General features: G+C 28.6%; 3 protein-coding genes and 1 long non-coding RNA gene across 8 annotated transcripts; 3 read left to right on the top strand and 1 right to left on the bottom strand.

Moving 5' to 3' along the window:
* The first annotated feature begins 408 nt into the window (after positions 1-408).
* Rab9 (RAS oncogene family member Rab9) lies at positions 409-5,727 on the top strand. Of its 3 annotated transcripts, XR_016176605.1 has the most exons (4): positions 410-1,634; positions 1,698-1,954; positions 2,032-2,241; positions 2,505-3,984. XR_016176605.1 is itself a non-coding variant. In XM_089172636.1 (3 exons), exons 1-3 carry the CDS (start codon positions 1,200-1,202, stop codon positions 5,219-5,221), a joined length of 786 nt encoding a protein of 261 aa, XP_089028762.1. In that variant the 5' UTR covers positions 409-1,199; the 3' UTR covers positions 5,222-5,727. The 3 variants fall into 3 exon arrangements, 2 of the variants coding, with proteins under 2 accessions (XP_089028762.1, XP_015182743.1); XM_089172636.1 differs by lacking the exons at positions 2,032-2,241; positions 2,505-3,984 and adding an exon at positions 5,128-5,727 and having other exon boundaries at positions 409-1,634; XM_015327257.2 differs by lacking the exon at positions 2,032-2,241 and having other exon boundaries at positions 409-1,634.
* Ctr1A (Copper transporter 1A) lies at positions 5,141-11,954 on the bottom strand. Its single transcript, XM_089172637.1, has 5 exons — positions 11,499-11,954; positions 6,309-6,493; positions 5,995-6,227; positions 5,837-5,892; positions 5,141-5,294 (listed from the first exon to the last, which is right to left on the bottom strand). Exons 2-4 carry the CDS (start codon positions 6,474-6,476, stop codon positions 5,850-5,852), a joined length of 444 nt encoding a protein of 147 aa, XP_089028763.1. The 5' UTR covers positions 6,477-6,493; positions 11,499-11,954; the 3' UTR covers positions 5,141-5,294; positions 5,837-5,849.
* LOC149032499 (uncharacterized) lies at positions 6,504-11,492 on the top strand. Of its 3 annotated transcripts, none has more exons than XR_016176607.1 (4): positions 6,504-8,545; positions 8,609-8,843; positions 9,615-9,824; positions 11,011-11,492. It is a non-coding gene; the product is annotated as an uncharacterized LOC149032499 (long non-coding RNA). The 3 variants fall into 3 exon arrangements; XR_016176608.1 differs by lacking the exon at positions 6,504-8,545 and adding an exon at positions 9,199-9,490 and having other exon boundaries at positions 8,553-8,753; XR_016176606.1 differs by lacking the exon at positions 6,504-8,545 and having other exon boundaries at positions 8,553-8,843.
* Positions 11,955-12,331: 377 nt separating the features above from the next.
* LOC107069714 (uncharacterized) lies at positions 12,332-13,778 on the top strand. Its single transcript, XM_015327243.2, has 3 exons — positions 12,332-12,579; positions 12,658-12,717; positions 13,273-13,778. Exons 1-3 carry the CDS (start codon positions 12,454-12,456, stop codon positions 13,501-13,503), a joined length of 417 nt encoding a protein of 138 aa, XP_015182729.1. The 5' UTR covers positions 12,332-12,453; the 3' UTR covers positions 13,504-13,778.
* Positions 13,779-15,757: the final 1,979 nt, after the last annotated feature.

Here is a 15,757-nt window from a genome sequence, read left to right as displayed (position 1 = left end):
CATATGTGTAAACACGATGCGCCTGCGCATTGACGTCAAACGCACATGTACGCTAATGTAAAATTTAAATAGCCCGCTCAATTTATTTTTATATAAATGCTCATAGAGAAGAGACCTAATTTTTTCATAGTTTTTATAGTTTATAATATTAGCGTTCATAATAGAAATAATTATTTGTTAGATTACAAGCAGCACGATATATATTACAGATTTGCACGAGAAAGAAACGAAAAGTAAAAAACAAGGAAAAGAAAAGAAAGAAAGATTGTTCATTATAATAAATTAATTTTGTATCACTTAGATTTAGTTTCTCATAGCTTAGATTTAAATTTCGTAATAATTCGTCCTTCTGTAAGTTCTATAGTTACCGGTAAAAAACAGTATTTATAATTCTGAGGCGGCCATATTGGATTTAGTCATAGAGAATCCAACATGGGCGTTCCTTTTTGTCGTCTGCAAAGTGTCAAATGCTTTGCGTTATTTAAAGATGGACGGGACTAGTGAATAGTATGTAAAAATAATTTATTATCGGTACAAAAGTTTTGAAACAAAGATCTGAATTAACGTACGTTGTTTAATGAGTTTTTGTGATTTAGTTATTTCTATCTACGAGAAACGACAAATATACATTTCTTATGTATAATAATTAATATTCGCAATACAATATACACATACACAAAAAGGATTCAAGCTGGTTTATATATATCAAAAAATTCTGTGATTGAACTATGAATTATTATTAAATAAATGATCATATTATTGAAACTTCATAAATCTATACGCATCGAAGAAAGATATATCAAATAATTACTATATATCGATTATTGAAAGCATCGAAAAGAAGGTTATGCTTGTCGTCAAGTGAAAAATTCTATGTGTATGCGTATGTGTATATGCGTGCGTGTTACTATGCTATTTATTTGCTTTTAAATGAATAACGAAAGAACAACATGCCGAATTATTAATAATATTATCTGTTAGAAATAAGATAATTACTATTTTAAATTATCGTGTACCTGGATGTTCGAATTAACTAATTTGGTTTATCTAAGATATATATATATATATACAACAATATATATATCTAGAAATCATTTCTTTTTGATCTGAAAAGAAGACACTGAAAATTTTGACCAATTTGTATCAACTTCGTATAAGCTGATTTAAAGATAAGAAAAAGATTGAAATATATTTGTAAAATGTCTGGAAACAATGCAATGACAGTGGATACGCTTAGAAGTGGGAACATACACAACCGTAATTCAACAAGATCAACACTTTTGAAAGTAGTGATTTTGGGTGACGGTGGAGTTGGAAAGTCTTGTCTTATGAACAGATTTGTTTCCAATCACTTTGACGAACACAATTTTTATACCATCGGTGTAGAATTTTTAAACAAGGATATAGAAATCAATGGCGAATCTTATACTTTACAAATATGGGATACAGCAGGACAAGAAAGATTCAAGACTTTGAGAACTCCGTTTTATAGAGGTTCTGATATTTGTCTTTTAACTTATGCTGTTGATGATAAAACAAGTTTTAAGAATTTAGCTCTGTGGAGATCAGAGTTTCTTTATTATGCGGATGTCGAAGAAGCATCTACATTTCCATTTATAGTTGTGGGAAATAAGGTTTGTATTGCATCAAAGAAACAAAAGGATCATTTGTCTAACCAAAAATGTTGTTTTTGTCAGGTGGATGTTTTGGAATCGGAGAAACAAGTAACTACAGAAGAAGCTAAAGCATGGTGTGCAGAAAATGGGGATCCACCACTGGTAGAAACATCTGCGAAGGATGCAACTAATGTAGAAGCAGCTTTTGCAGCAGCTGTTGCTGCATGGGCACGACTGGAAGCTAAATTAGAACATCCGATAGTTGAAGATACCGTCGACCTTTCCAAACAACTGTCTCCACAACGTTCCAGTTGCTGTATGCCTGTTTCCAGTGCTGAGTAGGTGAAAGATTAAAATGTTAATTATTCTTTTGTTTTTTCAATGAAATAATGCATGAAACATTTTCCCTCCAAAGATCTACATTTGTGACCAGCTAACTGAAATGGGTTCTTATGAAGATATAGACATGATAAGAAATATTTATGATACGAATCAACATTTTTGGAAGGAACACTTTAGAGTTTCTTTACAATTGGAAGGAACATAATGCGTCTCAAATTGAACTAATTCCTAAAATGGTGTTTAAACTATATTTAGGATGTATAAGGACATTGTACCAAATAATGTAAGAGATAGATTATTATTTTCCTTTGATTTCATCGATTGACATAGTCCATTTATTATTTAGTTTTTTAATGTTCTTCCACAATAGCAAAATTCATTTTATAGCACTTTATTCGATAATTAAACAAAGATTCTTTTTAATTATATCTATCTAGGTAATTATACATTTAAAAGAAAAAATTATTATTTTTTTATTTTTTTAAATTAAATTTAATACGTTATTAAAACACACATTCCTTATACCTCTCGTGCTTTTTCTTCTAGGTCTAACAAAATAATATGAAGAGAATCTTGCCCAGCCTTCCATACTCGGTTGTTAATTACGAGGCCAATATTTCAAATAAGCTGGAAATAAATCCACGATGATCAAATATTTCAGTATAATGTTTCTTGTGTGTTATATATAACAATTTTTTAGATGTTCTCTTAAGAAAAATATTTATGTTATTAAAGTTTATGCACAAATCTTATTAACAGGACTGTTAGTTTTAATTTGCTATTATTATAGTACGTGCTCCGTATATCATTGAGTATCTTACATACAAATTATTAAAAAATAATTCACGTATAAGATACGTATTGCTAGAATATTGAAAAAGAAAAAGAAAAAGAAAGAGAAAGAGAACAAGAAAAAAAAGAAACAAAAGAGAAAGAACAATTAATAATATTTCAAAATGTGCTTTACACAGATCTTAAGCTATCTACAGTATTTTAAGTGTTATACACATCATCAGCTTGTGATAAATATAGTAATAAATAATACTAATAACAATAAGAATAATAATTAATGATTATTATAAAAATAACGATAATAATAATAATGAATTGTTTTATTACGTAAGACAGACATACAACATATAAAAAGATTATAATTAAGCTTTGTAACGTAAATTTGCCTTATCAGTGCAGTATAAAATTAAGAACAGTATGATAACTATATTTCTATTTATGATATATTCCTTTAAATTATCAATCTATTATATACAGAATGTCTGAGATTTTTTCAGCTAAGCTGTGACAGCTTATTTTATCTACGAAAATTAGAACAAAATGTTAAATAAACATAAGTCATTTGAAACTTTATATAAAAGTTGCAAATATTTATTTTGTATTTGATTTGTGCAATAGAAATATTTGAATTGTTGTACAATAATATCGATGCACATTTCTTGGCAGAAGAGTCAAGTATTTCTCAGTGTTTTTAGAATGTACATTCATAATCACGTGAAAGAGGTTCACTATCATACATCAGTGTCTATTATTTTTTTATTTTCATACAAATAATATACTGACACCGTTTGTTTGAAGAAACCTCAGATATATCATAATGTTTACATTTATATGTATATGTATACATATAAAATTAACATTTGTATGAGAAGTACAGAATATTTTGCGCTAACTGTTTGACAATTTTCCTATGAAAATAATAATAATAATAATAATAATAATAATAATAATAATAATGATAATGATAATGTGCGAGGTAAAAAGAAAGCTTTTTGGATGAGTGTGTACATATCTGATAAGTTCTTAAAGCAATAGAATTCTACTTTAAAGCTTTAGAAATGTGTTATGCGCTATTGCAGAAAAGTACACGAATATATTGTACGACAAATTGTTCTTAAGTAACAAAAATATAAGATCAACAACAATCGTGTACACGAAATGCATGCTGGTGCTTTTTGTATAGCTCTATGTGAAACGTATAAATTTATAATAAAATATGAAATATTAATTTTAATCGTCATCCACATAAATCCATATTACAAAAACTATATATTACTTACCATCGTGATAGAATAACAAAAAGAATTATTTTTTAGACAAATAAAATAAAAAAATAAAAAACAAAATTTAGAATAAACAGTTATAATGAATGTTTAATTTAATTGAAAAATTATATGAAATAGATGTCTTTTATTGTAATATTTTTTTTTTTTTTATATAGTAAATTTTCTTCATACACTTCGTACACTTAAAAAATTAGATTATTATTTAATTAATTAATTAATTTAAAGTAATAACTTTTTAATAATCTTCACAAAATTGCATTAAAACGGTTGTGTTTTATACATGCGTTCTCATCGATACAATACTTTATGCCCTTTTCAAAATATTATTAATGTAACAAATGGTAATAGTCTTTTTACATGTTTATCGCTTAAACAAAAATTTAACAATTAAAGAGTAGTAATAAAAATAGTCAAATGATTGTTGGAAAAATGCATGCATCGAAAAAAGTATTTTCCATACAATCCATATAAGTTTCTTATTTAAATGTTTTCTTGTTTTTAATAATATTTACAACAATATATATTATATATATATATATAATATTTATATACATAATATATATTTTACATAAAAAGATTAAGATTCTAGCTCCTTATTTTCTTTCTGCAAAATTATCATATTTTTAATCATCACAAATATATTATTTCTATAATTCTATTTTACAAATAAGTTCCATTTGCACGTCAGCATAAACAGCGAATATGTGCATAGCTCTATTCAATAGGATACAATTAAGTAAGATAATTGTACAATCGTAGTTCATTTGTGATTCTATATATATATATATATATATATTTATGGAATAGTTATAGCTGTGTAAATATTATAGTTGAGAATCAACAATTTACTCTCAGTATTGATAAAAGATTTTTTTTCTTGCATAGAACCACAAACATACTATATTGTTATCGTACGTGTCTTCTTCTATTTCGCTTCTATTTGTTATGAACTTTGGATATTTTCTTTTTTGTAAAAAGAATCACCATACATGCAACCTAATAGTATATACATAACGGAGCAATAGAATTAATGGTTTATGCTACTATATTTAATTACTAATGACAATGTTCTGTAACATCCACAATTACAGATTTCTTCCATCCAAAAAGAAAGTAACCGATGGTAGCACCAAGAACTACGGCGATACAGAGCCAGGTGTTGAATGTCATGAAGATCAGCATTAAAAAGTATGAAAGGATGACTTGAATAATATGCAGGAACGTTTGGAAACAATGCATCCATGACAGCATTGTGGGCCTGTGAAATATATACATTTAAAATAGTATTTATAACATTTATTAATGAATTAATATACATCGATATAAACCCATTGAAGCTCTTGCAAAAAGAATAAACAAAAATCAAAGTTTTATATGAATAACTTATTTGAATAATAAATATTCAATGGTTTTTTTTAGGATGAAATAGAAATGAATTCTATATTGAAGAATAGTCATGCTGGAAATATGTTGCAGAAGTAACAATGGGAAATAACAACAATTTATAAAAGAGAATAAGTATTCGATTACATTGTCCAGATTTTTTTCAACAATTGACAACATTTATCAAGACACTGATCGTGCACAAATTGTTAATGAAGAAGGTACTATTGTCAAGACGTAAGGTATTACTATTTAAATAGAAGATAAGAGAAAGAAATAGAGAGAGAGAGAGAGAGAGAAAAAGAGAGCCCATCGTAATGAGATTTATTGGCTACAGTACACTAAAGACATCACATGAAAAACTGTAACTAAATAAAAAATCAAAATTTAGCAGGCCGTCAAAATATATTTACTTACGGCCGTTTATGGATTACCTCACCGACCATACTAGAAAAGGGCAAAATGGATAAAAGCTAATTAAATAAATATCGTTCATTTCACGTATTATATATCGTACTTAACGTATAACTAATCTATACTCATATATTAAAAGTATATAGAAATTGGAAACTCACTGTACGACTCTATTATCTTCAGCGACAACATTCTTCTCTTGAGGTACAGTAACGCTTCTATATTGTAAGGAACTATAAGTTTTCCAGAAAAGATATTCCCGGTAATACTTTAAACCTTCATAAAGTGTAGCCATAATCATTATACCAATCATGGAACCAACTAAACCACCGACCGATGTTATTTTCCATGTTTCAAAAAGTATGGTCTCGCAGTAGCCACCATGGAAAACCATCTGAACATAAACATTCAATTTTCTTTATGAACAAAGACAAAAATTGATATTTCTCATTAACGATTAATGATAAATACGTACCGACATACCATGCATTCCCATATTATCGCAGCCAGCTGCTGAGTTTTGCATGTGACCACTATGATCCATATCGGCATGATGCATATTTGATTGATCCATACTTCCATGATCCATACTCCCATGATCCATACTCCCATGGGACATATGGGCTGTGTGCGAGGAATTCATCTTTAATCGTCAAATATCTATAAAAAGAAAGAAAGAAAGGAAACATTCATTTATATTATTATTATTATTATTATTATTTATTTCACTTGTTTGAAATTATTCTTCGATTAAACCACTCCCTCATTATAAATGGCACTTAAAAGATTATCAAAAAAATTGTTTCTAACGTTTATAAAAAATAAATACTTACAAGTAAGAATTATAAAAAGAAGGAAAACAGCAACAGAAAAAGAAAAAAAAAGAAACAGGGAAGAAAAGATCTGTTTCTTTCTCAGATAAATAGCCAACTAGATTGTAAATTTATATTCGTATAAACGGAGTTTTAAGATAGAAAGAACGGTTCATGACTCGCGTGAGTTCGTGCAAGCAGAACGAAATGCTACGATAAAAAAAAACCAACTTGGCGGAGACTTTCTAAAGGAGATCTACGGATGATAGGATCGACGTCGTGTTCATTATTTTTTCTTTTTCTTTTTCTTTTTCTTTTTTACACGGATGTAAGAGCGAACATTCCATTCTAATGCTAAAGTGAGAAAGAGATATACATATATATAGTAAAAATGAAAGAGAAAGACAAAAATATAAGGAAAAAGAGAGAGAGAGAGAGGGAGAACGGTGCAGAGAAAAAGAAAGGGAGAAGGAGAGGGAATAAGAATATAAGGAAAGAGAGAGAGAGAGAGAGAGAGAGAGAGAATACTACTTTAAGTATTACTCGAAACGTAATTGCAACATTGAAGAACCAACTACGTTAAATTCACGTTAAATCAATGTAATTATAGTTGAATTTATCATCATTTTGTTTTTTTAAATGTAGATAATGCACAAGTTTTGTTTGCAATTTGTTTGTCTTTCTATCATTTTGATATTTTTATTATTACCTCTTTTATCAGCATATAAGATATGGTTTTTTCGTAATTAATCTTCTCGGAGTAAGAAAAAAAGAAACAAAATGAGAAAAGAAGAAAGAAGGAGATACAGTGATAGACAATAAAACTGATTTGTCAAACGAAATATAATATTTTGAATAGCTTTTAGTAAATTTGTAAAATGTTTCTACTCGAAACGAAGGAATTTAGTATAAATAAAAGTGGCATAATTAAAAAGAAATAATATACATGCAGAGTGAAAGTTAAATGTGAATGACTATCCCATTAATATCTCATTTAAATTATATTAAAATATTTCAGTTCAAATTGCAAACGTGTATCTGTTGTATTTGTTTTTATCAATTTTACGATACATTGTTAATAAGTAAACTGTTTTGAAATTCTTTTCGTTTTTGTTAATGATACCATTGTTTAATAGTTTATTGTTATCTAAAAGAAGATACGACAAATATTTATATACATACATACATATCAATATGTATAACTTTAAAAGACACGTAATTTTTTTTAAGACATAATTATTCTGACGTTTTTCTTTTCTTTTTTGAATATAAACATTTTTGTTAAATTGTTTCTAATGAAAAAAAAAAAAAAATAAAAAAGGAACTAAAAGTGGCGTGAGTTTATTTCCGACAAATTATCATTCGAAATGAATTATTACAAAACGTGGATAAATATTTTAAACATAAAAGAACATTATTTTTAGTCTAAACAAAAATGATAACTTTTAACAGTAACGATATAGTTTATAGAAAAATGTTTAGTCTAACATGAACAATTTTTTTTTTATTTTTTTTTCGAACAATCTCACTTTTATTTAAAAAATAAAAGTTAATACAAATGGAGTTTTTTTTTTAAATCGATGCCAAGTATAAGATATAACGCCTACTTTTGTTTTATCTTTTTTTTCTCTCTTTCTCTCTTTCTCTCTCTCTCTCTCTCTCTCATTCTGTTTTATCCATTGATTAAACGTTATAAGATATATTGTTTCATATACGATCACGTTTACGTTTACAAATATAATTATCAGTGTGATCAGCCTTTGCAAAGTGTAAACGTTCGATAAATTGTTTATTGAAAAAGAACAAAAGAGTTAGAAATTATTCAAACAGTCTGATACTAATATGCATTCAAATTTCCCGCTTCAATTTCAATCGTTAATGACGAACCAATCATCTAATAGTAATAATACATAAAGATTCTTACATTTTTTTCTATTGGAATAATGAAAATAAATCTTTTTAGGTTATGAATGATTAAAATAAAGCGACGACAAAAGTTCTATTGTTCCATAAACGTTTTCTTAACGTTAATTAAAGTTAAAAAGGAAAATCGAAAAAAGTCACCGGTGATAATTAGGTGTACATACCTCGATACGATAACCATAACAGTATATAATATATTTCTTGTGATAATTACCAAGATACAATTTATATAAATACTTTATCATTCATTATTTGATACTTTAATTATAAAACCAGTAATTATAATTTAATTGGAGTAATTTACATGCTAATATTTTATATTTAATATTGCCATTATAAAATGGTGTCCAATTTATGAAATACTTATTTTTTCTGTTATATTCATTTTTTTTTTTTATCAATGCTAAATTAATAAGTAACATGTTTCTTTACATTTATTTTAATTATATAATAAATATATTAAATTTATTATTTCAATGACTTTTCTAGTTAGATGAATAGAAATGATTACATTTAAATATAATATTAATGATAAAACATTTATAAATTATCCAATAATGAATTGTATATTTATATATGAAGGATTATTATTATTATTATAATTATTATTATTATAAAATATTTATTTAGAATAGATTTGAATTTTATCTAAGCCAATATTAATTTCATCCCGGAAACCACGGAAGATCGAAATCATTGATAAATGAATCGTTTGGTGGTTTAACAAAAATGAAAACAGGAAAAAGTAGTCTTTATGCAAATAATGCCTAAGTATATCAAAAAATAAAAAATATCTATTTAAAATAAACTACTTTTCAGTGTCAAACAAACAAATAGATAATACATATTTATCTGTACTTAATGTAAATACAATAATTATGGCAAAACAATTAGTATTAACATAAACGTATTTTGACTTTAGGTAAAGGATAATCGTAACACAAAGTCAAGTTTATAAATAATTTTTTAGGAATATTCAATGAGCATGCATTTATTCAAATACCATTTGTATAAAACAAACAATTAATATTTATATTATTTTTTAGGAAAGAAACTTCCCAAAATATTGAAGAAGAAGGAGGAGAATCATTAAACGTGGAAACGTAACCTCAAAAAGGGAGCCAAGATAAAACAGGAAGGGGGAAAGTACAAGGAAGAAGGAAAAGAACTTTACCAAGGCCCTTCAAATAAACTCGATCGTAATTTGTCACGCAACAGGAATCTCTAATATTGAAATTCCAATACTTCCTTTCCTCGTGAGTATATGTATGAGAATGAGAACAACAAAGGATAGAGAGAGAAAGAGAGAAAGTTGGTAATAAGAACTTTTGAAGAAAAATTTAAGATATATGGATTAATTAAAAATTATTAATCGTTTTTATTAGAAATTAAAATCGATTAACGAGTTAGAGGCAGTTCATCATTAGCAAATAGTTTTACGTAACTGATGGTACTAATAGAATAAGAATAAATATTTATCTTGTACATATACATATATATATACATATATAAAAATGAATTTATTTGTTTGATATTAAATATTATAATTATTTGAAATTTTGGAATAGAAAAGAGATATAATGTATTTTATTGTTTAAACAAAGTTATATGTAAAATATCCAAGAGTAGGTTTTAAGAGTATCGATTAAGTAGTTTTAACATACATTCAACTATACACATGTATGTTATACACATGCAATAGGTATATATATATATATATATATGTATACATAAAAGATGAACGGTCTCAGTGCACTTAGGAAATACAAATTACTGGTCGTAGGGTACGGACAATATTGGCGTCAATTGGTTCAACTATAGCAAATCGTTATAAATTAATATGAGTATATATAGTATATAAAGGTGGGGGTTCACGAATATTTTTAACGGTTCGTTTTTTAGTTGTTGTTGTTCATAAGAAATGGTTACCAAATGAAATAAAAAGAAAGTAAAGAATTTCAGATCTAGATTTCGTTATACTGTTAGTTGGTGTAGAAAGTGACCGCGTTTGGAGATTGAAACTTTGTAAGTTTTAAGAAATGCAATATAGTAGGAGTGTGAGTAAGAAAAAAATATCTTATTTAAAAGAGGGGATAGAAGTGAAGGGAGGGCTGGTGGGGGGAGACAATAATGAAACGAAGATTTTACGATACGTTCACCTCCTTTCAATTCAATTTTCTTTTTCTCTCTTTTTTCTTTTTATCTTTCTTGTTTACGGATACGGTTATATCGAAACGCAATAAATTTTAAATAACATCTTAATCAATTAAGTTTTTACTGTACACTAAGTTAATTATTATTAATTTAATTCATTTCAATCTTGTTATCTTTTTTACTTTTTAATTAATAAATTGCAATGATGATGCAATATTTATTTTATTTTATTTTTTTTTTATATATGATAAATATAAAAGATTCATAAGATATTTATTTCTTTTTTAGATCACAATATATCATGATATTTAATGTATTTATGTATGTACATATTGTGTATATGCGTATGTATACTAAAAGTACACATGTATGTACGTACATAAACACACGTGCACGAGGATGCAGAGAAAATGCGACAACTCGCGATTCTCCATATATAACGATTTTATAAATGAGAACACATATCAAATGAGAATTTTGTTTTGGAAAAGAGATTAACGTTGAGGTCGTATTACGTGACTAAAACGTTTGTTAAAGAGGAGAATAAGAACATCGAGGTATTTTGTTACGAAATAAATTCAACTTTACTATTAGACTATTAGAAAGACAGAGACAGATAATGAGAGTAAGAGTAAAAAAAAGAAAGAAAGAGAGAGAGAGAGAGAGAAAAAGATAAAAATCTATCTATTTATCTATATTGATTTTTGTGGAGGTCAGAATGTAGAAAGAGAAAAATTGTATATTTTTTGTTTTGCTTCTTTATTTTCGTTACTCACCGTTTTCTTTCTTATTTTTTCTTTCTCCCTTTTTCTTTCAAATTAATCGAGATCGAGAAAATATTAGAGGTTATTTTCTTTCGTTCGTTTTTTAGATAGCAACGGAATTTTCTTTAAACACGCGAAAAAGTTACAATCACTTCGTTCGACTGTTCGGCTTCGTGTCCAACTCGGATCTGCGAAATCGTGTTGAAGAGCGTGCTTTAACGCCCTAGCACAGGCACTCGCAGATCCCCTAACAAACTGTTCGTTGCTCCATTCTTCGTCGCCATCGTTCTGATTCTGAAGGAAAAACGAGTCACAGAGAGAGAGAGGACAGAGGGAGAGAGGGAAAGAGAGAGAGGACAGAGAGAGAGAGAGTGAGAAAGAGAGGAAGTAGAGAGGGAATGAGAACGTGCACTGTGACTCAATTGCAGGTGCATGCACATGACATAATGTTATAGTAGATATTTCAATCTGACATTAGATGGAGATAGTTGTACGATTTTTATGAATGGGATTTTGTTTGTCGACTTACAGTAAGGGGTATATATATATATATATATAAATATATATACCGACGATAAGCAATAAGTTAATTATTATTAATTAATAATGTTCGTTGTTATTAATTATTATTTATTATTCATAATAATGCATTTAATTGAAATTAATTTATTTCATAGAAAATATCTTTTGTTTAATAATCACTTATGCTATATTTTATTTTTGCAGTAGTAAATATATGAAATAAGTATATATATATATATATATAACCCTTTAGTTACTAACAGTACCGTTAGATAACGCTAGATTACAGTTTTCTTCCGTTTTCTTTTCTTTTGCAAATGAAGGTGGCGCCACGAGTGTACAACGATATATCGATTAGTTGACATTGTTTATCGTGCGATTTGTCGGAATAAAATTTATTTTTCGTTATTATAGTTTTGTTCGTTTAAAATTAAAATAATTCGTAATGTCGATTTTACCATTGTGGCCAAGTTTAAGACCAAGAGCAACGGATCCTTTGTGGTTTGATGCTGACAGTCCCATTGACGAGGAATCTGAAGTAGCTGCCTTAGAAGCAGAACATCAAGCATGGGTAAATTGAGATAATTTAATTTCATTTGTTAGATTGTATAATTTTTGTATTCTGAAGTAACTATTTTTTTCTTTCCAGAGAGAACACGTTCGGGTTCAAGGATACGATCATATACCGATCGGGAAAACTGTCAGTGATGTAAGTTAACCTCACTTTATTTTGACACAACATATACCGAATTAACCAGAAACTGTCATTCTAGTTTTCTACATGTTAGTTAAATATTAATATTTATAATAATATCTATATTTATAATTTCCTAATCATAATGATCATAAGTTTTATTTGCAACGATTTGCAATGTTATTTATATATGTTTTGTTTTGACATATTTAACTGACTGTACAAAAAATGGAAGAATCTATTTTAGTAATTTGAATATTTTATTATTGATTTTATTATTATACTATTTCGAATTTTAATAATATTATAAGTTGTATAAAATTATGTATTGTATAATGTGTAAGTAGATAACCAGTTATTCAAAAAATATGAACAGTTATCATCATATAGGGGCAACTTACCGACAGTGGAAAAGATAGGAATGAAACAAAAATTAATGATTTTTAAATTTAATCATTTACATTATAATGCAAAATGATCACACAAACAAATATATGTATTTTATTATTTATTTATTTATTTATTTTTCTTTTTTTCTTGACAATCATGATAATTATATGGTACATGCAGTTTAGAGGATCAGAGGAAGAAGAAGAAGAAGAGGAGGAGGAAGAGGGTGACGGGGAGGAGGAGGAAGAGTCGGACACCCATGAAGAAGAAGAAGAAGAATTAGATGAAATAGACATGGAAGTGAGCTATCCTCATCAACCTCAAAGATCTAGTCCAACGGACACAGTGACAGATCCTGTGTCCATAAGAGTAGTCAACAGTGTCAACGCGCATACTCCTCGTTATACTTAATTAAGATATTGCATTTCCTGATTAACGCGACTGATCGGCTCTTTTAGCTTATGTCCCGTTTAATTTCTATCTAGGAAGAATAATTAACGTAATAGGAATAGAAAACGAAAAAAAAAAAAAAATGAACAAAAAGAAAGAAAGAAACAAAGAACTAAAAGAAAAGGAAAGTCAACTATTATTTATCTTTAATCGAACGAACGTATTTAATATATCCGTTAATAAAACTACATCTATATATACGGTGTACATAATTAAAATTAATATTATTTTCTCTATTTTGTTTATATTTTATTTTTATTAAATTTATATATAAAGAATAAATATATATATATATATATATATACCTATATGAGTTATATATTAATTAATATATAACTATATTTTTATTAAACTATACAATATTGTCCTAAAAATATAAAAATAATATATATATATATATATGTATTATTTCTTCATATGAAAGTAAATTTGTACATTAGCAAGGATTATAAAAAAAGAAAGAAATCCGCGGAGAACTGCGCAAATTCATTCGCGTGGTAACAACGACCTCAGAAATATCGAGTAAGCTAGTCTATGTTTCCGAGTGATCAGCATTTCGGATATGTGAATCGTGTTAGGTCAAGAACCCGTCCCGATAGAAACGTCTCATCGTTACAATGTTACCAGTATATATATTTTCTGTACACATGCACACACATCATACATACACATTATGCATATTATATATTAACAAAATTTCATTTACATGTATATTACAAGAATGATGATCATAATGATTCTACTACTATCATAACACAAGAACACACGTTCATTTCCTAACATCAAATAACAACCTTATCATATATATATATATATACTTTCTCTCTCTCTCTCTATCTTTCTCTCTTTCATTCGTACGATTGAACACATAGGATAATCAGTACTGGAACTTGACTACTCTAGTGGTTTAGTTTGACATACTCGACGAAAGAATACATCTTCGTACCGGTATCGATCTTCTCGCGAAGTGCAGCTCGCGTTCCGTTCTACCCGATCGAAACCAAGGGACCTACTCTCTCTCTTTCTTTCTCTTTCTCTTTCTCTTTCTCTTTCTATTTATTTCTCTTGTTCTTTCTTACTATCTATCTCTTTCTGTCTTTCTTCTACACTCTCTTGAACGTCGTCTTCATCTTTCTCTTTGGAGAACGGGGCAAGTCGGTAACCCGCCTCGCTGGCAAAGGGCCGTGGAACCGCATCATGCTCGAGCGGGACACTCTCTGTACACTCAGTATACCCACCTATACTAGGTGTAAGTACACGCGAGAATGTATGATATAGCTATATACAGCGCCGGCTCTCTCGGCGTGTAACTGAAGTAAAGCCAGGTTGGTGCCCCCGCTAGGGTGGACGAACGGGTACACTCAGGCAAAAGCGAACCCGTGTGCCTCCTCCTTCTTCTTCTCCTCCTCCTCCTCCTCCTACCCTTCTTCCCTCCTTCTCTGGGGAGCTTCTCTCCTCTACCAACGGCCTTCTCCTCCTCCTCCTCCTCCTCCTCATCCTCCTTTTTCTTCTTCTTCTTCTTCTTCTACTTCTTCTTCTTCTTCATGACTCCTTCTCAACTCGCTGATGTTCCTACCTGACGTCACTGCACTATCATCCAGCCCAAAATTATTTCTATTTTTTATTTTTTTATTTTAGCGAGTACGTTTTGTATGTTGGGTTGCATAGAAAGTTCGTTCTCTCTTGATTTAGATTTTTTATTCAATTCGGTACGAACTTTCTGTGCAAGCCGATACTCTCCTGCTATTGGAGGAGGAGGAGGTGGATTGCTTGGAAAGTTTTTGCCGATTTGTACTTTTTAATTTGTACATTGAACTTATAGATTATTTTTTTAAATCTTGAAATATGAATTTTATGAGTAAGTCGAGTTCCTATTGATTTATTTTTTTTCTTTTAATCTTAATGTTCTTTTGAGATTTTTCTTTTTATTAATGAAAATTGGCACGAACTTTTTAAAAACGTTGCAGAAAATTTATTATACAAATTTTGTATCTCGTAGTGAATATTAGTAACAACGATCGACCCTGAAAAGGGGGACAAAACGTGGTCTCAAACGCAACGAGACGGCCGGATGGTTCGATCGTTCGACCGTTCGAACATTCGACGTTGCGTTACCTGTAATCCACGTTAAAAGGCTTAATTTGAATTATTAATACCACGATGAACGCCCAATCCTAACGATCCTATCGTTACTAACACAATCCATGACTTATAC

This window comes from Polistes dominula, unplaced genomic scaffold (assembly GCF_049000335.1).
Source record: "Polistes dominula isolate Pdom_NZ unplaced genomic scaffold, Pdom_raw_medaka contig_23, whole genome shotgun sequence".
Taxonomy (NCBI): domain Eukaryota; kingdom Metazoa; phylum Arthropoda; class Insecta; order Hymenoptera; family Vespidae; genus Polistes; species Polistes dominula.
Note: the sequence above shows the minus strand (reverse complement) of the source record. Positions and strands in the feature narration are given on the sequence as shown.

What these genes read in the sequence shown, in the direction of transcription:
- Ctr1A (XM_089172637.1), bottom strand. Translation starts at nt 6,476, where the DNA reads ATGAATTCCTCGCACACAGCCCATATGTCCCATGGGAGTATGGATCAT. An exon ending in TGGGAATGCATGGTATGTCG is followed by an intron (nt 6,228 to 6,308) that starts GTACGTATTTAT and finishes GTTTATGTTCAG; the next exon opens with ATGGTTTTCCATGGTGGCTA. An exon ending in GAAGATAATAGAGTCGTACA is followed by an intron (nt 5,893 to 5,994) that starts GTGAGTTTCCAA and finishes TTATTTAATTAG; the next exon opens with CTTTTATCCATTTTGCCCTT.
- LOC107069714 (XM_015327243.2), top strand. Translation starts at nt 12,454, where the DNA reads ATGTCGATTTTACCATTGTGGCCAAGTTTAAGACCAAGAGCAACGGAT. An exon ending in AAGCAGAACATCAAGCATGG is followed by an intron (nt 12,580 to 12,657) that starts GTAAATTGAGAT and finishes TTTTCTTTCCAG; the next exon opens with AGAGAACACGTTCGGGTTCA. An exon ending in TCGGGAAAACTGTCAGTGAT is followed by an intron (nt 12,718 to 13,272) that starts GTAAGTTAACCT and finishes TGGTACATGCAG; the next exon opens with TTTAGAGGATCAGAGGAAGA.
- Rab9 (XM_089172636.1), top strand. Translation starts at nt 1,200, where the DNA reads ATGTCTGGAAACAATGCAATGACAGTGGATACGCTTAGAAGTGGGAAC. An exon ending in TTATAGTTGTGGGAAATAAG is followed by an intron (nt 1,635 to 1,697) that starts GTTTGTATTGCA and finishes TGTTTTTGTCAG; the next exon opens with GTGGATGTTTTGGAATCGGA. An exon ending in ATGCCTGTTTCCAGTGCTGA is followed by an intron (nt 1,955 to 5,127) that starts GTAGGTGAAAGA and finishes CCACAATTACAG; the next exon opens with ATTTCTTCCATCCAAAAAGA.